Source organism: Megascapheus bottae, chromosome 14, assembly GCF_031878675.1.
Source record: "Megascapheus bottae isolate mThoBot1 chromosome 14, mThoBot2.hap1, whole genome shotgun sequence".
In the NCBI taxonomy this organism is placed as follows: Eukaryota; Metazoa; Chordata; class Mammalia; order Rodentia; family Geomyidae; genus Megascapheus; species Megascapheus bottae.
In genome coordinates, this window is record NC_143522.1 from 42282272 (window position 1) to 42305674 (window position 23403).

The 23403-nt window shown below is 37.4% G+C and overlaps 1 protein-coding gene across 3 annotated transcripts in view; it reads left to right on the forward strand.

The window, feature by feature from the left end:
- Atl1 (atlastin GTPase 1) overlaps window positions 1-23403 on the forward strand; it is a 54256-nt gene that overhangs the window by 11587 nt on the left and 19266 nt on the right. For all 3 annotated transcript variants that reach the window (XM_090345074.1, XM_090345072.1, XM_090345073.1), the window contains exons 2-5: window positions 15908-16155; window positions 18350-18484; window positions 18913-19017; window positions 22557-22607. In XM_090345074.1, coding sequence (XP_090201200.1) covers window positions 16123-16155; window positions 18350-18484; window positions 18913-19017; window positions 22557-22607 — 324 coding nt within the window. In that variant the 5' untranslated portion in view covers window positions 15908-16122. The remainder of the gene's footprint in view (window positions 1-15907; window positions 16156-18349; window positions 18485-18912; window positions 19018-22556; window positions 22608-23403) is intronic.

The following is a 23403-nucleotide window of genomic DNA, read 5'->3' on the forward strand; positions in this document are numbered from 1 at the left end:
TAAGTGTGGAATGGGAGTTTCTTGAACAATTTCCAGTTAAGGTGCAGATCTTCAGCTTGATTTTGGTCTTGATCTCTGTATAATTTGTAACTGATAGATCTATTATTTAAATTCAGGACTAGTTGCTTCCTCAGTCCATGAGATGAAGATGTAAAAACTGAATAACATGCAAAGAAAGTGTCACAACACCTACAAGTAAGGTGGTATAAGAAATCTGTGCTCTATAAACTGGATCACCTTGAACTAGAAAAATAGGCAAAGAATGTGCTAGTGTGAAAAATAAAGGGGACAGATGAGTATCAGAAACAGTACCCCAGAAAGCAGTCTTTCAGGGCTGTGCTGGAGCTTTATACTATCAGAAAGAAAACAGGAGGGAACACATTTTGTTTTCTGTTAAAGTTGATTAAAAACAAAACAAAACAAAAACCCTTGGAACTTAGGATACCATGTGGGAATTTGTCTTTTTTACAATTTGACCAATATTGACAGTTCAGTAATGCCTTAGAGAAATAATGATTGCATTAAAGTGTCAGCTTTGCTGCCCCAAAAAACCAAAAAACACAATTCAGCTAGAAAGTGTCCACTTGTTCAAAAACTATCATGGAAACTAGATTGGGAAGTTTTAGGCTTCTTTGTTTTCTTAAATTGAGGAAAGATCAAAAATGATATGAAAGTAATAGTTCTTAATCTTTTCTTTCTTTTCTAGTTGGTTGTCTTCCCTCCCTCCTTTCCTTCTTTGTCCATGTGTGTGCACATGCTTGCAACATCTTACACATGCCACACAAGCACTCTACATTATCACCCTCTATGTTTCTTAAAAGGAGACTACTTGTCCCTTTTTACTGCCTCATTTGGGTCATACCTTATTCTCCTTAATGATGAAATTTCCCTGGGTCCTACATGTACAATAAAACATACACTGTAGATTTTACTCTTCTACATTTTCTCCTTTACTTTCCCCACATTTTTTCCAGATACATTTTTATTACTTGTATATATACAAACACCCTCTGCATCTGCTTATGCTTTGCTTGATGCACACCTTGGCCTCATTCTCAAACTGTGCAGCTTTTATTGTCTTTAGGACCAGGCTAGATGTGTGGTCATTGGAGAAGTGATCCATTGTAAGAAACTCACACTCATAAAAACGTGTGCGATTTGAAAGCATTCTTTCTTTTGACTTAAAAAATCTTATGAAATGTATGCATATACAGAAGAACATACAAAACACTGGGTCCCCCAGCTGAAGAAAGAGAACTTTATTGACATTCTTTCACTCCTTTGTGCCCCTTTTCAATGACAACCATTCCTCCAAAAGTAAACACTTTCATGTTTGGTGTTTTCATTCTCCTGATCATTTTTATAATTTTGTATAAACTAGTATATATCCTTGAATAATACATAGTTTAAAACTTTTAGGTTTTGGTGCAAATTTTCTACTACTTGTGCATCACTCCTAGTTCTTTTCAGATGAGGTCTTGTACTTTCATTAGGTCTTGATCAGAGTCCTCTTAACTCTGACTCCCAAGTAGCTGGGATTATAATCATGCACCACGGTTTACAACCTTAGTTTTGCATTTTTTTTGCCAGTCCTGGGCTTGAGCTCAGGGCCTGAGCAATGACCTTGGACTTTATCAAGGCTAAAGCTCTACCACTTGAACCTCAGCACCACTTCCAGCTTTTTTCTACACATGTGATACTGAGGAATTGAACCGGGTCTTCGTGCATGCTAGGCAAGCACTCTACCAGTAGGTCAAACTCCCAGCCCCTCCCATATTTTTGATATGTTTGCTTTGTTGATTGTTTTACAGATTTTTCTTGCCATTTTGTGATATAACTTTGCCATCTTTGTGGTATGTTGTAATAAACACCTATTTAAAAGTAGTAATTTGTACTTTCCTTTATGGGTTGTGCTTTTTATAGTTTAAGAAATTTCCCATTATCCCCAAAGGTTGCTAAACTAGTTTTAAGTTTTTGACAACATACACATAAAATTTACCATTTGAATCTTGCTCTCTGATTTTGACTAATCTAGGTACTTTTTATAAGTGGAATGATAAAGCCTTTGCCTTTTTGTAATTGGTTTATTTACCTGGTAGATTGTCTATAGGTTTATATATGTTGTAACTTACATCAGAATTTCCTTCTTTTAAATTTTTAAATTACCTTTAAATAGTTGTAAAGTGACTGGGAATGTGGCTTAGTGATAGAGTTCTTGCCCAGCATTCATGAAGCCCTGGGTTTGATTTCTCAGTACCAGATACATAAAAAAGACCAGAAGTGGCACTGTGGCTCAAGTGGTAGAGTGCTAGCCTTGAGCAAAAGAAGCTCAGGGACAGTGCTTGGGTCCTGAATTCAAAGCCCCAGGAAAAAGAATAAAAAAATTTGTGAAAAAGAGGTGCAATAGCCGACACACTGAAAACTTTACCAGAAGGAATAGGAGATACACTAGGCCTCCTTGGCACAGGTCACAACTTTCTTAATAAGGACCAAGAATCACAACAAATGAGAGAAAGGCTGGATAAATGGGACTGCATTAAACTGCAGAGCTTCTGTATGGCAAAGGACATAGCTAGTAAATTAATTAGGAAGCCTACAGAATGAGAGAAGATCTTCACTAACCATACAACGAACAAAGGCCTCATATCTAAAATATACCAACAGCTCAAAAAATTGAATCACTCCAAAACTAATCTCCAAAGAAACAACCATCCCATTAAAAGATGGGCCAAAGACTTAAAGAGAGTCTTCTCTGAAGAAGAAATAAAAATGGCCTATAGACACATGAAGAAATGCTCAACATCTCTGCTCATTAAAGATATGCAAATCAAAACAACTCTAAGATTCCACCTCACTCCAGTTAGAATGGCCAGGATCAAGAAAACTAATAACAACAGATGCTGGAGGGGATGTGGCCAGGAGGGATCACTACTACACTGTTGGTGGGAGTGCAAACTCGTTCAACCACTATGGAAAGCAGTATGGCAGTTCCTCAAAAGGCTAAACATAGAACTACCCTATCATCCAGCAATTCCACTACTTGGCATTTACCCAATCGTCCAGAAACAAGAACAGACTAAATCCACTAGCACAACGATGTTCATTGTAGCACTATTTAACATAGCAAAGATATGGAACCAACCCAGATGCCCCTAAGTAGATGAGTAGATCAACAAGATGTGGTATTTATACACAATGGAATTCTATGCTGCTGTCAGAAAGAACGACATCGCCCCATTTGTAAGGAAATGGAGAGACTTAGAAAAAATCATATTAAGTGAAGTAAGCCAGACTCAAAGAACACAGGCCCAATAGTCTTCCTCATTTGTCATAATCAGTAGAAACCTTGGGCTCTTTTAGCAGAGATTTACAATAGAATAAAAGCTAGAGACATAAGGCCAAATAGTATGACACTAAATGTAAGGACCTCCAGGATAAGGAAACAAAAGTCATATAATGAGTGATTGTTGTCCTTAATGTACTATGTTATCTCTCATCTCTTTTGCTATCCCTTGGTTATCTCATATTGTTACAATATTTCACCTTGTTATCTGATATATTTTATATGTGCTTTATTAGTTATTTGAAATTGGATGTGTGGGGGGGGGAATGGGGACCATGTCATGAGAAAGGGTGTCAATGTTTATGAAGTAATGCACCTTCTTTCTGGTGAATATAATGTAACCCTTCTATTAATTACAATAAAAAAGGAAAAAAGAAAAAAAAGTTCCATATAATGAAACAATTTCTTTCTTTATAGGCTGAAAAACAAATTTCATTATATGTATATATTACCTTTTGCTTGTCCATGCATGTGTCAGTGGGCACTTGTGTTGCTTTTACATTTTAACTAGTCATTCTGTGAACATGATTACACAAATATCTCTTTAAAATCCTGCTTTCCATTTTTTGAGTATATAAACAGAAGTAAAATTCTGGATCACTTAGGAAATCTATTTTTAATTTTTTTGAGGAACTGCCATATTTTTTTCCCACAGCATCTGTACTGTTGTACATTCTTACCAACAGTATACTCAGGTTCCAATTTTTCAATGTTCTGTCTTTTTTTCTTCAATTTTTCAACATTCTTGCCAATATTCTTATAGCTTCTCAGGAAGTAAGCTAAGGTGTCTTACAGTGGTTTTGATTTGCATTTAATTTTCTGATTTCCTTTGTACTTTCTACTTTGTTCTATTGGCTATTCAATTTGTGATATTTTTTGCCAGTCCTGGGCCTTGAACTCAGGGCCTGGGCACTGTCCTTGGCTTTCTCAAGGCTAGAGCTCTACCACTTGAGCCACAGCACCATTTCAGGCTTTTTCTATGTATTATAGTATGGAGGAATCAAACCTGGGTCTTCGTGCATGCTAGGCAAGCACTCTACCAGTAGGCTAAACTCCTTGCCCCCATTTGTGATTTTTAAAAAGATTTTTTACCAATTTCTAATTTCATCTTTTTTAAAGGTAATACTTGGTGCTATTTCTTCCAAATATATTGCACTTTTTAAATTTTTTTTTGGTCAGGGTAATGTGTAGAGGGATTACAGTTGCATTTGTCAGGTAGTAGGTTTATTACTTCTCGCACATTCATACCCCTTCTCATGTTTTTGTCCCCTTTTCCCTTTCCCCACCCCCTCCCAATCATCTTGTTCCATATCTCTTCAGGAAAGTCTTATATGTGCTTGAGAAGAATGAGCATTATATTGTTAGGTAGAATGTATGAATTCTTTTAGGTTTGGTTGGTCATATTGTGTTGTTCAAGCAATCTGTTTCACAGTTTATCTTCAGTTTTGTTCTAGCCACTGTCGAAAGTAGGGTTTTGACATCACCAACTATTGGTGGGGAATTGTCTTCTTTCGATTCTGTCATTTCTTGTTCCATGTGTTTTGGTGGTCTGTTTTAGGTAGATAGATGTTTGTAATTGTTACATGTTCTTATTGTGTTAAGCAAGAATATGTTTTATTTATTTGGGCATTTGTAACTCATGCTTGTAATCTGAACTCCTCAGGAAGCTGAGATCTGAGGAGCCTAGTTCAAAGCCAGTCCAAGCAGAAAAGTCTCTTAAGACTCTTATCTCTAACTACAAAAAGTTGGAATTGGGGGTGTGTCTACTAGCTTTGAGTGGAAAAGCTAAGAGAGAATATCCTGGCCCTGAATTCAGACCTCAGTGCCAACATATACACAATAATAAAAAATATTCTTATTTAAACAAAATATATTTTATTAAAATAGCTCCTTCTTTATCTATTGTGAGCACTGTAGAATTAAAATGTATTTTACTTGATACCACTTTAGCTACTGCTGTTTTCTTTTGGTATCGTTTTATAGAACATTTTCTTTCATTCTTTTGCTGGCATTCTACCACTTTAGTTGAAATTAATCGCAGTTTTCTGCCAAGCTACTTTAGAATTCATAGGGGTTTTTTGGTTGTTGTATTTCCCCAGATTAAGATTAATCTTCTCTATGCCTAAACAATATTTTTGAATAATCACTAGATATTGAATTTTAATGCATGTATTGACTTTAAACAAATATTCTATATTTATTGAAATAGATGTTTTTAGTTATCAATATACTTAATTAGTAAATCTCCTATGTTGAAGTGATCTTTTATACCTAGGATAGTTATACTGTATTATATTTTTAAATGCAATTTTGAGTCTGCTAATCTTTTAATATATTTGCAAATAAGTTTATAAGTAAAATTTTTTTCTTGAACTTTCTCTGACTTTGGCATCAAACTATCAAGAATATATTAAATTTACAAAGTGAGTAGGTGTCTCTTTTCTATTCTTTGTATAAGCTTATATAAGATGATTCCTAAAACTGTTGATTTTATTTTTGTATTGGTTATAGAACAACTAATGCTATCTACTTTTTATAAAGTCACCTTTAGTAATTTGCAACTTTCTTGGAATCAGTCCATTTATCAGCTTCAGAAAACTGACATTTTCTACTTTTAAGTTCTTTTTTTTTTTAATTTTGGCAGTCATGGGGCTTGAACTCTGGGCCTCGATGCTGTCCTTGAGCTCTTCAGCTCAGGTCTAGCACCCTTCCCTAATTTAAATAAACATATATACAATATACAGGGTACCAAAATCAAATATAGTGCCAATAGGGCTAAACCATAGGGAGAAAAAGAAAAAACAAATAACTTCACATAGTACAATAAAATATAATATAGTTTTTATTCAGTTTCAATTATTTTAAATATCCACAATGATACTCATGAACACAAGAATTATTTCTTCTCTTTCTCCTCTTCTTCCTTTCCCCTCCTGCTCCTCCTCCTCCTCCTCCTCCTCCTCCTCCTCCTCCTCCTCCTCCTCCTCCTTCTTCTTCTTCTTCTTCTTCTTCTTCTTTTTCACAATACTGAGTATTAGTTTAGTTAAACAGGGAGGAATTTTATTGGTAAATTTCCACATATATTTATAATATATTCCAATCAATATCAACCTATCACTCTTCCTGCTACAGTCCTTCCCAATTTCAACACATTCCATTGTCTTATTTTCATAGTTATAAACCATCTGTTTTGACTGTATTCAACCTCTTCCATCCTTGTTAGCCCACTCCCTGCCATATATAAAATGCTTCTTTTCATTTGTGGAACTGCTGAGTGTAGGTGGCTGGGAAGAGGCTGAGTGCTACCTACAAAGTGAATCATCTTGTTCTCCTGATGACAAAAGCCTTCTCATCCGTGAACGTCCATGGTGAGCATTCATATGAGACTGAAAATCTTTACACTCTGTGTTCATATCCTTCCACAACTACTTTCTATTACCTGAATCTGGCTACACAATTAGCTACTGTCCATGAATGGCTGTCCTTCTGTAACAGGTATTTGCAATAAGCCTCATAGATGCTATTTGCTTATGAATCACTTTTTCTTTTGGAAGACAATAATGATTTTTTTCCTCTCTCTGCTTTCCAAATGTCTTAAGTAGCTTTCTTTAGCAAACTCTCCACAACCTCTGCAGTGGTTCCAGTGTCTGTAATACAGAGCATTGCATAGAATGGTAGAGGTAGACCTGTCTGAGCTCGACACACACCATATTCAGGACAAACATAACCATCCCTTTTCAGAATAGCTGATTCAGATATGATCAAAGAACCAACTAATTCTGCAGTAACTAGGTACTTCCAAAAGTGACATTTTTCACTAACTGTATGAAATTTGTTTTTCTTAGTGGAAATTATATTGTCCATCTGCTTGTTTCCTTACAATACGTCAACATATTTTCTTATGATTAGCTATTTTTCTATAACATTACCTCATGAAGAGACTGCATAGTTTTGCATAATTATAGCTATAACAATTTATAGTATCCTATAGTTAGGTATTTAGATTCATTCTAATTTGTCACTATATAATTTTGTTCCAAACCTTTACTTAGATAAATACATGTGCACTGATAGTTTCTTAGAATAAACTGCAAGAAAATTGTTTTCAGTATTTCTTTTTCATTAAAAACACTGACCTTTTCTTCTATTGCTATTAGCCATCTCTATTTCTTTTTCTTAGTTTCTTCTGTTTTTTTTTTACCGAAACACACACACACACACATACATACACACACACACAAGAAAACAAACATATCCTTGATACCAATTGGATGCTTTACATGGATTTCTTTTTCTTTCAAATAAGTAAGCATAATGACAATTTTTTTCTTCCAAGACTATTGTGACAGGACCTGCATCATTCCTTTTAATCCTCTTCTTCAGTAGTATTGTTTTAATATTTATTATAAAGGTGATATCCAGAGGGGTTACCATTACAAAAGTCAGATACAGAGTACATTTCTTTTTGGACAATGTCAGCCTTTCCCTTGCTGTCTCCCAGTTTTTCTTTCCCATCCACACCCACATGTTGTATACTTCATTTTTCAGTATAATGTCAGGTGAGTACTGCTGCTGCATTTGTTCACCTTTGTCTCTTCATTTCTATGCTCCCCCTTACCCTCCCAAAGACAGATAAAAGAAGACAAAAACCTTGTTTCTATTCCCTGGAGTTCATTTCAATGAAAATTATTGTATATGATCAGAGGCACCCAGGTATTGTGTCTTGGTGTTCCTCCCCTAGAGTCCTATATCATTTATCATGTCCTGGTGTATTTAGATCTACCTTCTGCACATAAGAGAAAACTGGGCTATTTCTCTATCTGAGCTTGGCTTACATCACTTAAAATGATTTGTTCTAGGTCCATCTATTTCCCAGAAAATGATATAAAGTTACTCTTTCTAATGGCTCTGTAAAATTCCATTGTGTATAGGTATGACAGTGTTTAGATCTGTTCAGCTATTTTTGGGCATCTGGGCTGTTATTCTATCTTGACAAATGTGAATAGTGAACAGGGACCTGCAAGTGTATTTGCAGTATCCTGGTTTGTATTCTGGGTAGATGCTCAGGAGTGATATGGCTGGGTCATAGGGAAGATCTATGTTTCGTGTTTTGAGGAAACTCCTGATTGTTTACATTCCCACTAACATCTCCATCAGCATTTGTAGTTCAAATTCACAATATTGGTCAGTCTAACTGGGGTGAGATGGAATCTTCTGAATGTTTTGATTCGCATTTCCCTTATGGCCAATGATGTTGAGCATTTCCTCATGTGTTTCTTTGCTATTCTTATCTCTTCTGAGAAGTCTCTCCTTAGCTCCTTTGCCCATTGGTTTATTGGCTTTGGGAGAGGTTGATTTCTTGAGCTCCTTGTATATTTTGGCTACTAGGTTTTGTTGGATGTATTGCTGGTAAAGATCTCCTAGTATGTTAGGTATCTTCTAGTTTAATAACTACATCGTTAGCTGCGAAGAATTTTTTTAATTTTGATGTAATCCCTTTTGTCAAGTCTCTCTTCTACCTCCTGTACCTCTGGGACTCTTCAAAAAGTTTCTGCCTGGGCTAGGAATGTGGCTTAGTGGTAGAGTGCTGGCCCAATATGCATGAAGCCCTGGATTCAATTCCTCAGGACCGCACTGACACAAAAAGCCAGGCATGATGCCGTAGAGTGTTAGCTAGCCTTGAGCAAAAGAAGCTCAGGTAGAGTGCCTACGCCCTGAGTTCAAACCCCAGGACTGGCAAAAAAAAAAAAAAAAAGTTCCTTCCTATGCCTATATTCAACAGTAGTATTAATAACAGAGTCATCTAGGGGTTTGTAGGCTAGATCTACTATGCCTAGTCATATCATTGCACCCATAACTGTTCTTGCTGTCAATTCTGAAAGTTCATCTTTGTGTATTAATATTTTCTCTTGTTTCTTCATCTCATTTGCCTCTTCCTGTATTATTCAGAGACAAGATTTTTTTTTTTAGTTTTCTATTGAGATTTATTTTGTTTCATTTTATCTTACTTTATGTAAAGACAGGGTCTCACTCAACTCAGTATGTAGCCCAGACAGGCCTGTAACTCTTAACCCTACTACCTCAGCTTTCAAGTGCTGGGAATATAGGCATATATCACTCCACTCATCCTCTGTTTTGCATTTCATAGTTATTTCATAGAAGTGCTTCAGTCCTTTTTAACACAGTAATTGTACTCAATACAACCTTTCAGTTAGTTTGGAAGGAAGTGGGGTTTAAACACACAAAATCAAATACTGTATTTACAAAAGGGAAGCTGGCCCATGATGGGCTCTGAAGAAAGTGATAGAATCCTCCGAAGATTTTATAGTGATGAAAACATTGTTCTTTTTCCTCGTGGTGACTAAACATGTTTTTTCTTCCTCATAAGGCCATTCTATACTTTCAGGCTCTTTTTGCCTATCCAAAGTGGATTGATCTTTCTTAGCAGTTACTTCTATTGGAATAATGGCACTCAGATTGAAAATGAGCTTTCTCATTTCTCCTAGAATTCATGTAACACAACTGAAACTTTGTATTCTTGTGTTCCATTGATCATATCTCTGATTTAGTTAAAATAATTTGCTCCTCTATTTCCTGTGAAAGAATTCACAGATGGAGGGAGGAAGTGGTGTTGAGCCTTAATGTGGTAAGAGCACTAGCCCTCGAGCTGCAGAGCTCAGGGACGGTGTGCAGGCCCAGAGTTCAGGCCCCATGGCCAACCAAAAAAAAAAAAAAGGATCATTACATGTGACAAGATTTTTTTTTAAATTCTGTTTTCTGTAAGTTCTATCAATAGTTTAGAAAAAAAAACAACCATTTCCTTCAATTTTAATTACCACGAGAAATTCCAGCTGTTAAATATCTTTTCACTAAATGGCTTTTATATTCTCAAAGTTTATTATCCTTCTTGGTTTAATTTTTGCTATGACAGAATGTAGATTTTTTTACAATGTTTACATTTAAGAAGATTGGCAGTGCACTCTAAAGCATTTCTAGTATATAAAAATTATTGTTCTTTACCTTTTAAAGTGTTTCCTCTCTACATATCTTTATGCAGTAGCTGAATATCAGATTCCAGTGGCCAAGAACATAGCATAGAACAGCAAAGTCCTCAGTGCTCCGAATTGGATATAAAATGCTAATGTAAAAGATAAATTGATGGTTATGCTTTCATGTTTTGTTGTTATAAGGGAATACCTGAGATTGAGTGATTTAGGATGAGTAGATATTTTTCCAAGATCAAGTGGCTACATCTGCAAGGCCTAGTGTTATAACATGTTAGAACTGAAGGGCAAAGGAGCTGTGTTGAAGGGAGAGCATATCAGGGGCAGCTTTGCTGGTTACAGTCCACTCTCTTGGTAACTAATCTTGTCCTTCAAGAACACAAACTCAGCTCACTCACTCTCCTGAGAATTAACTCAGTCCTTCCAGAAAAGTATTTATCTATTTATGAGGCAGAGCCCCTGGCCTAATCACTTATTTTTATTTTATTTTTATTTTTAGCATATGTTAATTGTGCAGAGCTACTAACAACCCTTACATGTCCCACAGTGTCTTTATAACATTACATTGGGGACCAGACTTCAACATGAGTCTTAGAGGGGACAAAATATATTCCACCTACAGCAAGTTGGTTCTGTCCTGTGAACCACACATTTGCATCATCTGTAGTAAAACCTCCATCCATCTGTCTTGCTTTTGACATGTTTTCTTCTTCCCTTTTTAAGATTTGAATATGGAATGGAATTAAGGAAATGGAATTAAATTTAGTTTAGCAGTGCAGAGTTAAGAAGATATAAATCGGCCGGGAGTTTGGCCTAGTGGTTAAAGTGCTTGCCTAGCATGCATGAAGACCCGGGTTCGATTCCTCGGTACCACATACATAGATAAAAGCCAGAAGTGGTGCTGAGGCTCAAGTGGTAGAGCTCTAGCCTTGAGAAAGTCCAAGGACAGTGCTCAGGCCCTAAGCTCAAGCCCAGGACTGGCAAAAAAAAAAAAAAAGATATAAATCTGATGCTAAGAAAACTTTTGATACAAATTCCAAATGATTTTTTGTTGTTTTAGATGAATCAACTATCAACTAATATTTGCTATTTAGATATCACATAGTTATGAATGATGAATCAAGTACATAATACTTAATAATACCAAGGAACCTTAAAATTATTTTCAGGAAGTGTATGTAAATACTTGTTGAGCATGTACTGAATATGAACGTCCTTACAGACTTTTCCCCCTTTCTTTTTAAATTATTATTGTAAAGATGATGTACCCAGTGAAGAGCACATTCTTTTTGGACAATGTCACCCTTCCCCTCACTTTCTCCCAGTTTTCTCTCCTGTCCCCATCCACAAATTGCATAGTCTCTAATGAGTACCACTGCTGGTAGAGGTGTTCAGGAAATATCTGATAGTCTGTGCTCTTGAGATCATTTTACTCTATACTTCCAACTTTGATCTTTTATACAGAGTAGTTTTTATAACTGAGCACTGATGACTCATGCTTATAAACCTAGCACCCCAAGAAGCTAAGATATGAGGATGAGGGTTCCAAGCCGGTGTGAGCAGGAAAGTTCATGACTCTCCTGTCTCCTAACCACCAAGAAGCTGGAAGTGGAGCTATGGCTCAAGTGGTAGAACACCAGCCTTGAGTAAAAATAGCTGAGGGTTGGTGCCCATGCATGTACATGTGTGCTAGTACTCCTGGGGTTTGAACTCCGGGCCTGAGAGCTTACAGATGTCAACTCCACTTGAACCACACCTCCACTTCTAGCTTTTTTTTTTCTGATTAAGTGGATTTGTCCACCTGAGGTGTCCCTGAACTGAGATCCTAAGATCTTAGGCTTCTAAATAACTAGGATTATTGAGGTTTGCCACCAGTGAGACAGAGTTTATTGTGCCACACTGGAAGCTGTGAAAAGATAGCACTTCATCCCAGCTCAGTGTCTGGTGCTCTTAACTAGGAATAAAGTCAATCTCCTTTCATGGCCAGCCCAGCATTCCAGTACCTCCAAAGTACCAAGGCAGTGGCATTTTAATGAGTATGCTGTTTTAAACACTTGCACTTTGGGGTATTTATGGTACTTTTTGAAAATTTTTGATGTTTCTGAGTATCCTTAAAGTCATATCTGTGCTTTAAAAAGTTTCTCTGTGGGAGAAAAGTGGGATTTAGCATATATTTTTTTTTCCAGTCCTGGGCTTGAGCTCAGGGCCTGAGCACTGTCCTTGGACTTTCTCAAGGCTAGAGCTCTACCACTTGAGCCTCAGCACCATTTCTGGCTTTTTTCTATGCATGTGGTGCCGAGGAATCGAACCTGGGTCTTCATGCATGCTAGGCAAGCACTTTAACCACTAGGCCAAACTCCCCACCAGATTTAGCATATTTTTTAATTCTCTAAGAGATCTTAGCCACCCTCCAGATTGAAAATGTTAAGCCTCTTTACTACCCATGTTAATGGACATATTTTCAGGAAAACTTTATGTTCCCACAATGACATGGCCATACGACATCACTGGAATTCTTTGAACTACAGTTGAAATGAGCCTCATGTTATTTTCTCATGCATCCCAGATATCACTGAGAATTACTATAATAAAAGAAAATTATTATTATTATTTTCGCTAGTCCTGGGCTTGAGCTCAGGCCCTGAGCACTGTCCTTGGACTTTCTCAAGGCTAGAGCTCTACCACTTGAGCCTCACTTGTGGTACCGAGGAATAGAACCCGGGTCTTTGTGCATGCTAGGCAAGCACTCTACCACTAGGCCAAACTCCCGGCCCCTAAAAGAAAATTATTACAATAAAATCTGTATTTAAAGTCAGTGTTTAAAAACAACTCAACAGGGGCTAGGAGTTTGGCCTAGTGGTAGAGTGCTTGCCTAGCATGCACAAAGACCCGGGTTCAATTCCTTGGTACCACATACATAGAAAAAAGCCAGAAATGGAGCTGAGGCTCAAGTGGTAGAGCTCTAGCCTTGAGAAAGTCCAAGGACAGTGCTCAGGCCCTGAGCTCAAGCCCAGGACTGGCAAAAAAAAAAAAAAACTCAACATGTTAAGTTGCAGGAAACTTTATAGATGCTTTTTTTCTTACTGTGTAAATGCAACCATCAGTAAAGGAGCTGCTCTGCTATTGCATATGAAATTCTGTCCTAGATACAGTTTGATTACAGATGACTTAGCACCAGGCTCCATATGAACATGTGTTGCATGATAGAAGATTTATCATTATTGAATATATAAGCTCTAGAGAACCCATTAGATCTTTTTTCTTATTTTCTGAGTGGAAAAGACAATTTGGCATAACCTTGAAACTTACAGCCCCCAAATTCCACTGCTACATATATTCTCAAAAGAAATTCTTGCATATGTGTGCTTTGCTAACTTAAACTATTTCTGCCTATAAAAAGTTGTGATTTAGCTTTCTGCTCCAAAGATGTTATTCTAGGCAAAATAATGATATCTATCTAGGGTATATGATTCATGTCAAGTGTGAGCCTATTTGGAGTTAACCCATAGGAAAGGAGCTCCAAAAATAAGTTCACTATCTTCAGAGAGGGCCTTCAGATGGGAAGGAAGGAGTATGCAAACATAGTCGAGGTGGTGAACTTGTTCAAAGTACACTGTACACGTCTATGGAATTATCACAGTGAAATGTGGTAATTCAAAGATAAAAAGAGCTGGGCACTGGTGGGGCATGCCTGTAATCCTGGCTACTCAGGAGGCTGAGATCTGAGGATTGCAGTTCAAAGCCAGCACGGGCAGGAAAATTCCTGAGACTTTTATCTCCAATTAACCACCAGAAAACCAGAAGTGGCGCTATGGCTCCAGTGTAGAGCCTTGAGCTGAAGAGCTCCGGATCAGCGCCCAGGCCCAGAATTCAAGCCCCACGACCGATCAATGTCCCTCTTTCTGTGGCTGAACATAGTGTGAGCAGGTAGTACTAAAGCATAAATAAAAATTTGTGGTTAGTGTAATGGTCTTTTGTCACAGAGTGCTTTGTACTATTGTCCAATTTCCATTCATGAAACACTACAATTACATTTTGCATGTGCTGTACTTTGGTAGTATGAATAATGTAAAGCAAGATATATGTATACATCATTAGCTTGTTAGTTTCCTTGCGTGTCAAAAATATATAATAATGTAAAGCAAGATATATGTATATATCATTAGCTTGTTAGATTCCTTGTGTGTAAAAAATATATAACAATAAAGGTTTTACAGAAAAAAATCAAATAAAGAACATGAGAAAGGGACCGATTGTTTGGCCTGCTGGTACAGTGCTTACTTAGCATGCACAAAGATCCGGGTTCAATTCCTTGGTACCATATACATAGAAAAAAGCCAGAGTGGTGCTGAGGCTCAAGTGGTAGAGCTCTAGCCTTGAGAAAGCCCAAGGACAGTGCTCAGGCCCTGAGCTCAAGCCCAGGACTGGCTTGAGCCAACAACAACAGAAAGAAAAAAAACAAAAAAACAAAAACATGAGAAAATATCCCTAGTAGAACTTGTGGTTGAAAAGTCCATCACTAATATTAGTTTTCTCATCTATACAAATAGCATACTGGAAAATCTGTGGTTTTTGAGTACTTCCATGAACTCTACTATGTGTCAAACTGAAAGAAGCAAAATAAAGCAAGTAAAAGGTCGGCCAGGCACTGGTGGCTCATACCTGTAATCCTAGCTTCTCAGGAAGCTGAGATGTTAGGATCATGATTCAAAGCTAGCTCTAGCTAGAGCAGGAAAAATCTGTGGTATTTTTACCTCCAATTTAACCACCAGAAAACTGGAAGTAAAGCTGTGCTCAAGGACAGTGGCCACACCCAAGTTCAAGCCCCACAAGTGATAAAAAAAAAAAAATTTAAACAAGTAAAAAGTGGACTATTAAGAAGGTGAAAAGGGAAGTTCTAGGAAAGAAGTAAGGAGACAATGGTCTATGAAACAGCAATATGATCATAGTACATTATGTGCACATATAGAAATGTCGTGCTATATAGCCCCTTGCTATATACACATGCCAATAAAGAGAAGGAACATTGCAAAGAATCTTTATGCAAACATAAAGGGCATGGATTAAGTGCACACTAAAACTGTGCTGTTATTTTGCTCCAAAAATAGAGTTCTTTGCTTTTATTTCTTTTCATTTAGTGAATAAAGAACTTTGCATTAGGAACTTTCTTTTTCCCAGTCCTGGGACTTGAACTCAGGGCCTGGGCACTATTCTTGAGCTTTCTCAAGGCTATTGCTCTACCACTTGAGCCACAGCACCACTTCTGGCTTTTACTATGTATGTGGTACCAAGGAATTGAACACGGATCTTCATGCATGCTAGGCAAGCACTCTACCACTAGGCCAAATTCTCAATCCCCCTAGTAACTTTCACGAGAAGAAAATTCTCTTTAAATCGATCATATCTTCACAGAGATGGTTGTGGAATAGAGTGTGGGTAACATTAAAATATAAGAACAAACATTTCCATTTCTGGGGTGTATCAAACCTTGAAAGTTGAGAGGCACCTATTTTATGTTATTTGGATGAGTAACTGAACTCGTTAATGCTTCACTTCACAGGTGGATTTTCAGAAAAGACAAATGAATGGAGCTCAGAAGAGGAGGAGCCAGTAAGAAAGGCAGGGCCTGTGCAGGTCCTTGTTGTCAAAGATGACCATTCCTTTGAGTTGGATGAAAGTGCACTGAACCGGATCCTTCTCTCTGAGGCTGTCAGGGACAAGGAGGTCGTTGCTGTATCTGTTGCTGGAGCCTTTAGGAAAGGAAAGTCATTCCTGATGGACTTCATGTTGCGTTACATGTACAACCAGGTAGCTAAGAAGTGCTGAACAGGCTTTCTTGTTTCTATGCTTTTTCTGCCTGTGTTTTCATTTAGTAGTGCTTAATATTTCAAACCCTAAGTTTGAACCTCAATATAAATGTTATGCTGTAACTATTCCAATCACAGTGTTTAGAGAACAAGCTTTTCTTTTCTCTTCTGAAGCCAATTCATTTCACAAAGAATATAACTTCTTTTTATTCTTTTAAAAATACACACCAGCCTAATAAATATTATCATGTTTAAAATACAAAGTAACTTTTGTCGTAAGTTTTTTGTTTTTGTTTTTTTGGTCATGAAGCTTGAACTCTGGGCCTGGGCACTGTCCCTGAGCTCTTCAGCTCAAGGTTGCCGCCCTACCCCTTGAACAACCATCCCACTTCCCATTTTCTAGTGAGTAACTGGAGATAAGAGTCTCAGGTTCTTTAGTGCTCGGGCTGGCTTTGAACTGTGATCTTCAAATCTCAGTCTCCTGAGTAGCTAGGATGACAGGTGTGAGCCACTGCACCTGGCCATAAGTTTTTAATTTTAATAACTGTTTTCCAACATTTACTGTGGAATTTTTCAGGTAGGCAGCCATGTTAAAAGAATTTTGCGGTAAAGCCCTAGGAATCCTCCCTTACATCCTTCTATTACATTAGCATCCTTGCTTTATAATGTATTTCTTCTTCTTTCTAGCTGTCTTTGTTTTTGATAAATTGCTGAGATCAATACCTTTACCTATATTTCAATATATATTATAATTTTCCCTCATGGTTTTAGTTTTTTATGTTGAGGTAAAATTTACATACAGTGAAACACAAATCTAGATGTACATTTGCTAACTTTTGACAGATATATGTTCCTCTTAGCCTTTACCAGTTCCTTCTTACCTTACTTTATGCCCCAGAGCAACAACTATCACAGTGTTTGGAAAAACAGTGTGACACATAAATGAGACTTTGAAGGGCCTAGAATAAACTAAAATCAGAACGCTAAGTTGGAGATTATAGAGTAGAGGATTAAAAAGTTTGGACTGGAGAACTTTTTGGTATTTGTTTCTATCCTTTTACCCAGAGCAATTCAGATGTAAATTTGAACATTGCCCCTAAAACTTCACTTACCCATCACTCAGGAGGTTGAAGCAGGATTTCTAGGCAGAGGCTAACCTGAGCTACCTACTAAGAACCTGTGGCAAAAACAAACTGAAACAACAGGACTTTGGGTCCTGTATTTATATCATAGCCACCAGTGCCCAGCTTCTGGTTTTTGTTTTTGTTTTTGTGGGTCATGGAGCTTGAACTCGGGCTAGACACTGTCCCTGTGCTCTTCAGCTCCAGGCTACCACCCTATCCCTGGGTGTTGTCCCTGAGCTCTTCAGCTCAAGGCTACCACCCTACCTTAGAGCCAAGCCCCACTTCCCATTTTCTGGAGATTAATTGGAGATAAGAGTCTCAGGTCCTTTTGTGCCCAGGCAGGCTATGAACCTTGATCCTCAGATCTCAGCCTCCTGAGTAGCTAGGATTATAGGCGTGAGCCACTGCATCTGGCTTTTTTTTTTTAATTTCTAATTCTTATCTCTAACTCTACTGAACCTATGTTGATTTGTGTCCTAAAAACACAAAGGAACAACCATTTATTACATTTTATGCTAGGTCTGGAAATACACAGATAAAAAGATATTCCTGAATAACATCTTAACAGGAAGATAGACTTGCATTAGCAAGCATAAATGGAGATCATAAGAAATACAATAACTCTTGCTCAAGTAAGACTTCATAGAAGAGGGTGATACTTTTTATTTATAAAAAAAGAAACTTACTCAGCTGGGTGCGGTGGCTCACACCTGTCATCCTAGTTTCTCAGGAGGCTGAGATCTGAGATTCAAAGCACTAAAGAACCTGAGACTGTATTTCCAATTAATCACTAGAAAACAGGAAGTGGGGCTATGGCTCCAGGGGCAGGGCAGTAGCCTTGAGCTGAAGAGCTCAGGGACAGAGCCCAGGCCCAGAGTTCAAGCCCCATGACCAACAACAACAGCAACAAAAACTTATTCAAGCCTGTAATCCTAGCTACTCAGGAGCCTGAGATCTGAGATCACAGTTCAAAGCCAGCTCAGGCACTAAAGACTAAAAAACAAAAACAAAACAAAACAAAACACCTTATTCAAATATTGGTTCGGTATCATAGAGTTTCTTACTTTATAGGAATCAGTTGATTGGGTTGGAGATTACAATGAACCATTGACTGGATTTTCATGGAGAGGTGGATCTGAACGAGAGACCACAGGAATACAGATATGGAGTGAAGTCTTCCTTATCAATAAACTTGATGGTAAAAAGGTATGACATTGACTTTTTAGATTGTGACTTGAAAGTAAAATGGAATTTTCACTTGTATCAGCTACCTTGAGAATATTCTTTTAAAGACTCATTTTGGACATCTAACATTGGAGCTTAAAAGGAGGTGAGCAGTCAGTTGCATGATCCCTGTTTATAATTCTTAGTGGTCACTGTAGGCAGTCATAAAGAAAATAGAATAGCAGATAACAAGCAAACTTTTGTACTTTGAACACTGTTTTTATATTGTATTACCATTATAACCAATTGTTAATTGATATATTTCTGGGACATTCATAGCATGTGTAAAGAACAGCCTATTAAATATTCATTGAAAATAGTTTTCTTTAGATTTTAGAGTGTTAATTAATGTCATGGTAACCAAGTGCTCTGGATGTTCTGTGTAATATCAATAATGTATTTGGCCACAGGTTGCAGTGTTATTGATGGATACTCAGGGAACCTTTGACAGTCAATCAACTTTGAGAGACTCAGCCACAGTATTTGCCCTTAGCACGATGATCAGCTCAATACAGGTATGGGACAAAATAAATCTGTTCAGATGGATGTTTCTTTAATAAAATTTGTGAATATATGTGTTTTTGCATATGTGTGGTAGTGTGAGACGATGCGAATGATAACATACATGTTATTAAGCTCAATTCGTGTAACTTTTCGTGTTTGTATAAAAGCAGAATGGTTTTATCACTGGAGTCTAGTTACTGATCTATTTTCACATTGCTTTCATTAAAAAGTTTTATTATAGCTATTTTTCAATGTAAAGCCTATAATTTCAATAATACTGAATCCTATATGCAGATAATTGTTATGCTTAGTGAAACAGGATTTACAAATACACAGTTTTACATATTCATTGGAAACATTTCTCAATGTAAAAACTGTGCAGATTTTTGTGTGTTTGCTAAGCCCTGGGCACTGTCCCTGAGCAATGTTTGCTCAAGGCTAGCACTCTATCACCAGAAAGATCCACTTCCATTTTCTTTTTGTTTTCTTGTTAATAATAAAGGTGATGTACAGAGGGCTTATAGTTAGATGAAGCAGGTAATGAGTACATTTCTTTTGGGATAGAGTCAGCCTTTCCCACTTCTGGCTTTTTTGTTATTGTTGTTTTTGTAGTTTAGGGGAGATAGGAATTTCAGACTGCCTGCCCCAGCTAGCTTTCATACATGATCCTTACATGAAGCTTCCTAAATAGCCAGGATCTCAGGTGTGTGCCACCTGCACCTAGCTTGTGTTGTCAGATTCCCCATCCCCCAGCACTGGGCACTGTTCTGGAGCCTCTTTGTACTCAAGGCTACCACTCTACCACTTCAGCCACAGCACTACTTCTGGTTTTTCCTGAGTAATTTACTGAAGATAGAGTCTCATGGACTTTCCTACCAGAATCCTAAGAACTCAGCCTCCTGAATAGCTAGGATTACAGATGTGAGTCACTGGTGTATGTCGTCTTAAAAATTTAGAAAAGTAAATGTCTTTATAGCAGTTTTTTTAATAAAGTAAGGAAAATAATTTTTCCTTTATTTCCTTAAGATACTATTTTTGAGGTAACTCTGAGCTTTCTAAATTGTCTTTAAAGTCCCTGAAGAGTAATATAACCATAGAATGAATATAGAAAATATTCTAAAATACTATATTTTGCTATTTTCTATTCATTAGAGCGGAAAGAGAGGTCAGGGAATGTACAGTACAGATCAATTGAACAAACTAAATCGTTCATTTGGCTTAAATGAGCAGGAAGGGCAAAAAAGTCAGGATGATAGCCAGGTGCTGTGGCTCAGGCCTGCAATCCTAGCTACTCAGGAGGCTGAGATCTGAGTATTGCGGTTCAAAACCAGCCTGGGCACTAAAAATTTGTGAGACTCTTATCTCCAATTAACCACCAGAAAATCAGAAATGGCACTGTGGCTCAAGGGGTAAGACGGTAGCCTTGAGCTGAAAAGCTCAGGGACAGCACCCAGGCCCAGAGTTTAAGTCCCATCACAGACAAAAAAAAAAAGAAAAAGCAATCAGGATGATCAGGATGAGCAAGTTAAAGCTGAGATACTGTGATACAGAGAATGGCGCAGCCAGCTGGCAACAGGACACCATATGGTTAGATAACAGCACAGGGTAAATAGAAGGGCGAGAATGAATCTTTAAAGTGTAGCCTTATACTTATTTTTTTTATTGAATCTTTCTTTTTCTTCTATTTTATCAGTTGAGGGGCACTTTCCCTGAGCTCTTTAGCTTAAGGGTTCTGTTCTACTAGACACTTTGAGCCTCAGGTTTTGAGTGGTTAATTGGGGATAAGAATCTAGACACAGGAACTTTTCTGCTAGGCTGGCTTTGCACTGAGATCCTGAGATCTCAGCCTCCTGTATAGCTAGAATTACAGGCATAAGCCACCGTGTGCCTGGCAATATTAACTCTTTTCAGAGAAAAAAAAATCTGCTTAGTAATTCCTATTTTATTATCTGAGAAATTATTTTTATTTAAATAAGTACTTGAAGTATACTGTTTGTATCAGTGTATTAATATATAAGGCCCTTTTCTTTGAAGGTACTGATATTTACTTTCAAAGAAAAAAATAAGAATGCTATCTTGATGCTATGATTTGTTCATGAAGTAATAATGCAGATATATATATGTATATATATATGCTTAATTTCCATGTGGTGTAGAACCTTCTATAGACAAATAAAATTATAGGGCCGGGAGCATAGCCTAGTGGTGGAGTGCTCACTCAGTATGCATGAAGCCCTGGGTTTGATTCCTCGGTACTGCAAACACAGAAAAGACTAGAAGTAGTGCTGTGGCTCAAGGGAGAAAGCCCCAGGATAGTGCCCAGACCCTGAGTTCAAGCCCCAGGACTGGCAAAAACAATTTTTAATTGTGAAAATACCATAATTTTCAGGACACAATTTTTCATTTGGTGGTGTTGGCACACTTCTGTAATCTCAGCTTCTCATGAGATTGAGGCAGGAGGATCACAAATTTGAGGACAACTTAACAAGATCCTGTCTCAAAATTTAAAAAAAAAATTAAGGGCTAGAGATGTCGTTTCGTGTGTATAGGGCTTGGCTGACATATGCAAGACCCAGTGTTTGACCGTCAATGCTACAAAAACAAATTAACAAACAAAACAACAACCAGTTATCCATATGGGTTGTTCAGATTTAGATTGGTCTAATTTTGGTAGGCTTGGAGAAGTGTTCATTTCACTGGCTAATTTTTTTTTAGAGGGTTGATACTGGGTTTAAACTCAGAGCCTCCCCCAACTTCCTAGGCAGGCACTGAGGCACATCCCCAGCCTACCAACTACTCGATTTGTTCTGATCTTAGGGCTTGAGCTCAGGGTACAGGTGATGAAGTTTTTTTTCTTCTCCTCCTCATGGCTAGTGGTACTAACCTCTTAATATACAGCTCTGTTACTAGCTTTTTGGTGGTTATCTGGAGATAAGACTCTCCTAGACTTTGCTGCATAGGCTGGCTTCAAACTGAGATTCCTACACCTCAGCCTTCTTAATAGCTAGGATTACAGGCATGAGCCACTGGTGCCAGGCTTCTATAAAATAATTTTAAAATTAGGTTTGTAAAATAATTTTAACACTTAACTATACAGCAGGTGGCTCTGGTATTTCCTCAACAACTTTATGATTATTGTACAATTATTATCTCTCAAGTTTTCTTTTCTTGAGAAAACATGTCATCATGTAAAGATGTATATGAGAGATTATTTGTGTAATAATTGATATTTAGTAAAAATAATAATAATAATGAGCTGAGCATCTGTGGCTCATGCCTGTCATCCTAGCTACTCAGGAGGCTGAGATCTGAAAAGAAAGTCCATGAGACGGTTATCTCCAATTAGCCACCAGAAAACCAGAAAAGATGCAGTGGCTCAAAGTGGTAGAGCACTAGCCTTCAACACAAAAGCTCAAGGACAGTGCCCAGATCCTGAGTTCAAATGCTATGACAAGAACCCAAACAGATAAATAAGTGAATAATAATGAATCACAAAGGAAGAGCCTGCGGATGACGCTATCACATTCTGACTTTGAATTTCACCATCCAGGTATATAACTTATCCCAAAATGTCCAGGAGGATGATCTTCAGCACCTCCAGGTAACGCTGTCTGCACTGTTTTATGTATCTGCTAGTTTTTTGTTTTAACATGTACAAGAGAAATTTTGGAGGTAATTTAGAAACAAATTAGTATTATCCTGCTTTCAGGCTTCTTGTTTCAGTCCTGTATTAGACATAGTCTTTCTAATCCAGTTTTCATGTTCCTTTGTTTCTGCTTGTTACCAGTCATCGTGTGTGTGTGTGTGTGTGTGTGTGTGTGTGTGTGTGTGTGTGTGTGTGTGTAGTTTATGACAAGTATAGAAGGCATATTTGGTTTAAATATACTTCCCAAATCATGAGGAAGTCTTTAAGTCTTATAAGGGTTATTATGGTATCTATACATGCTACATTTCCTCCCTATCTTAATCTGGAAGAGACTTCAGTGTCACCTAATTTGTTTTTCATATTTTGTAAATGAGAAAAAAATGAGATGAAAGATATGAAGGACTTACTAAAGCTCATATAATTAATGGAAGAGTAGGTATTCAAAGCAGGCCATTTGGTTGGTCTTGTTGCTCTTTCTACTATCCAAGCCAAACGTGGGTCTCAAATAAGTAAGGTTAGATGTTTCCTAGAGATAGTTCTTTGCTCTTATTCTTGGCTAAATAAAAAAACTATTATTTCTCTGATTAGTCCCCTATTTATTTTATAGAAAATTTTACTTTCAGTATTACTTTATCTTAATAATTAGAGCCAAGTAGAAAAATGTGGTAGTGTACTTGCCTAGCATGCATGAAGACCTAGATTCAAGTCCTATGTACCACATACATAGAAAAAGCCAGAAGTGGTACTGAGG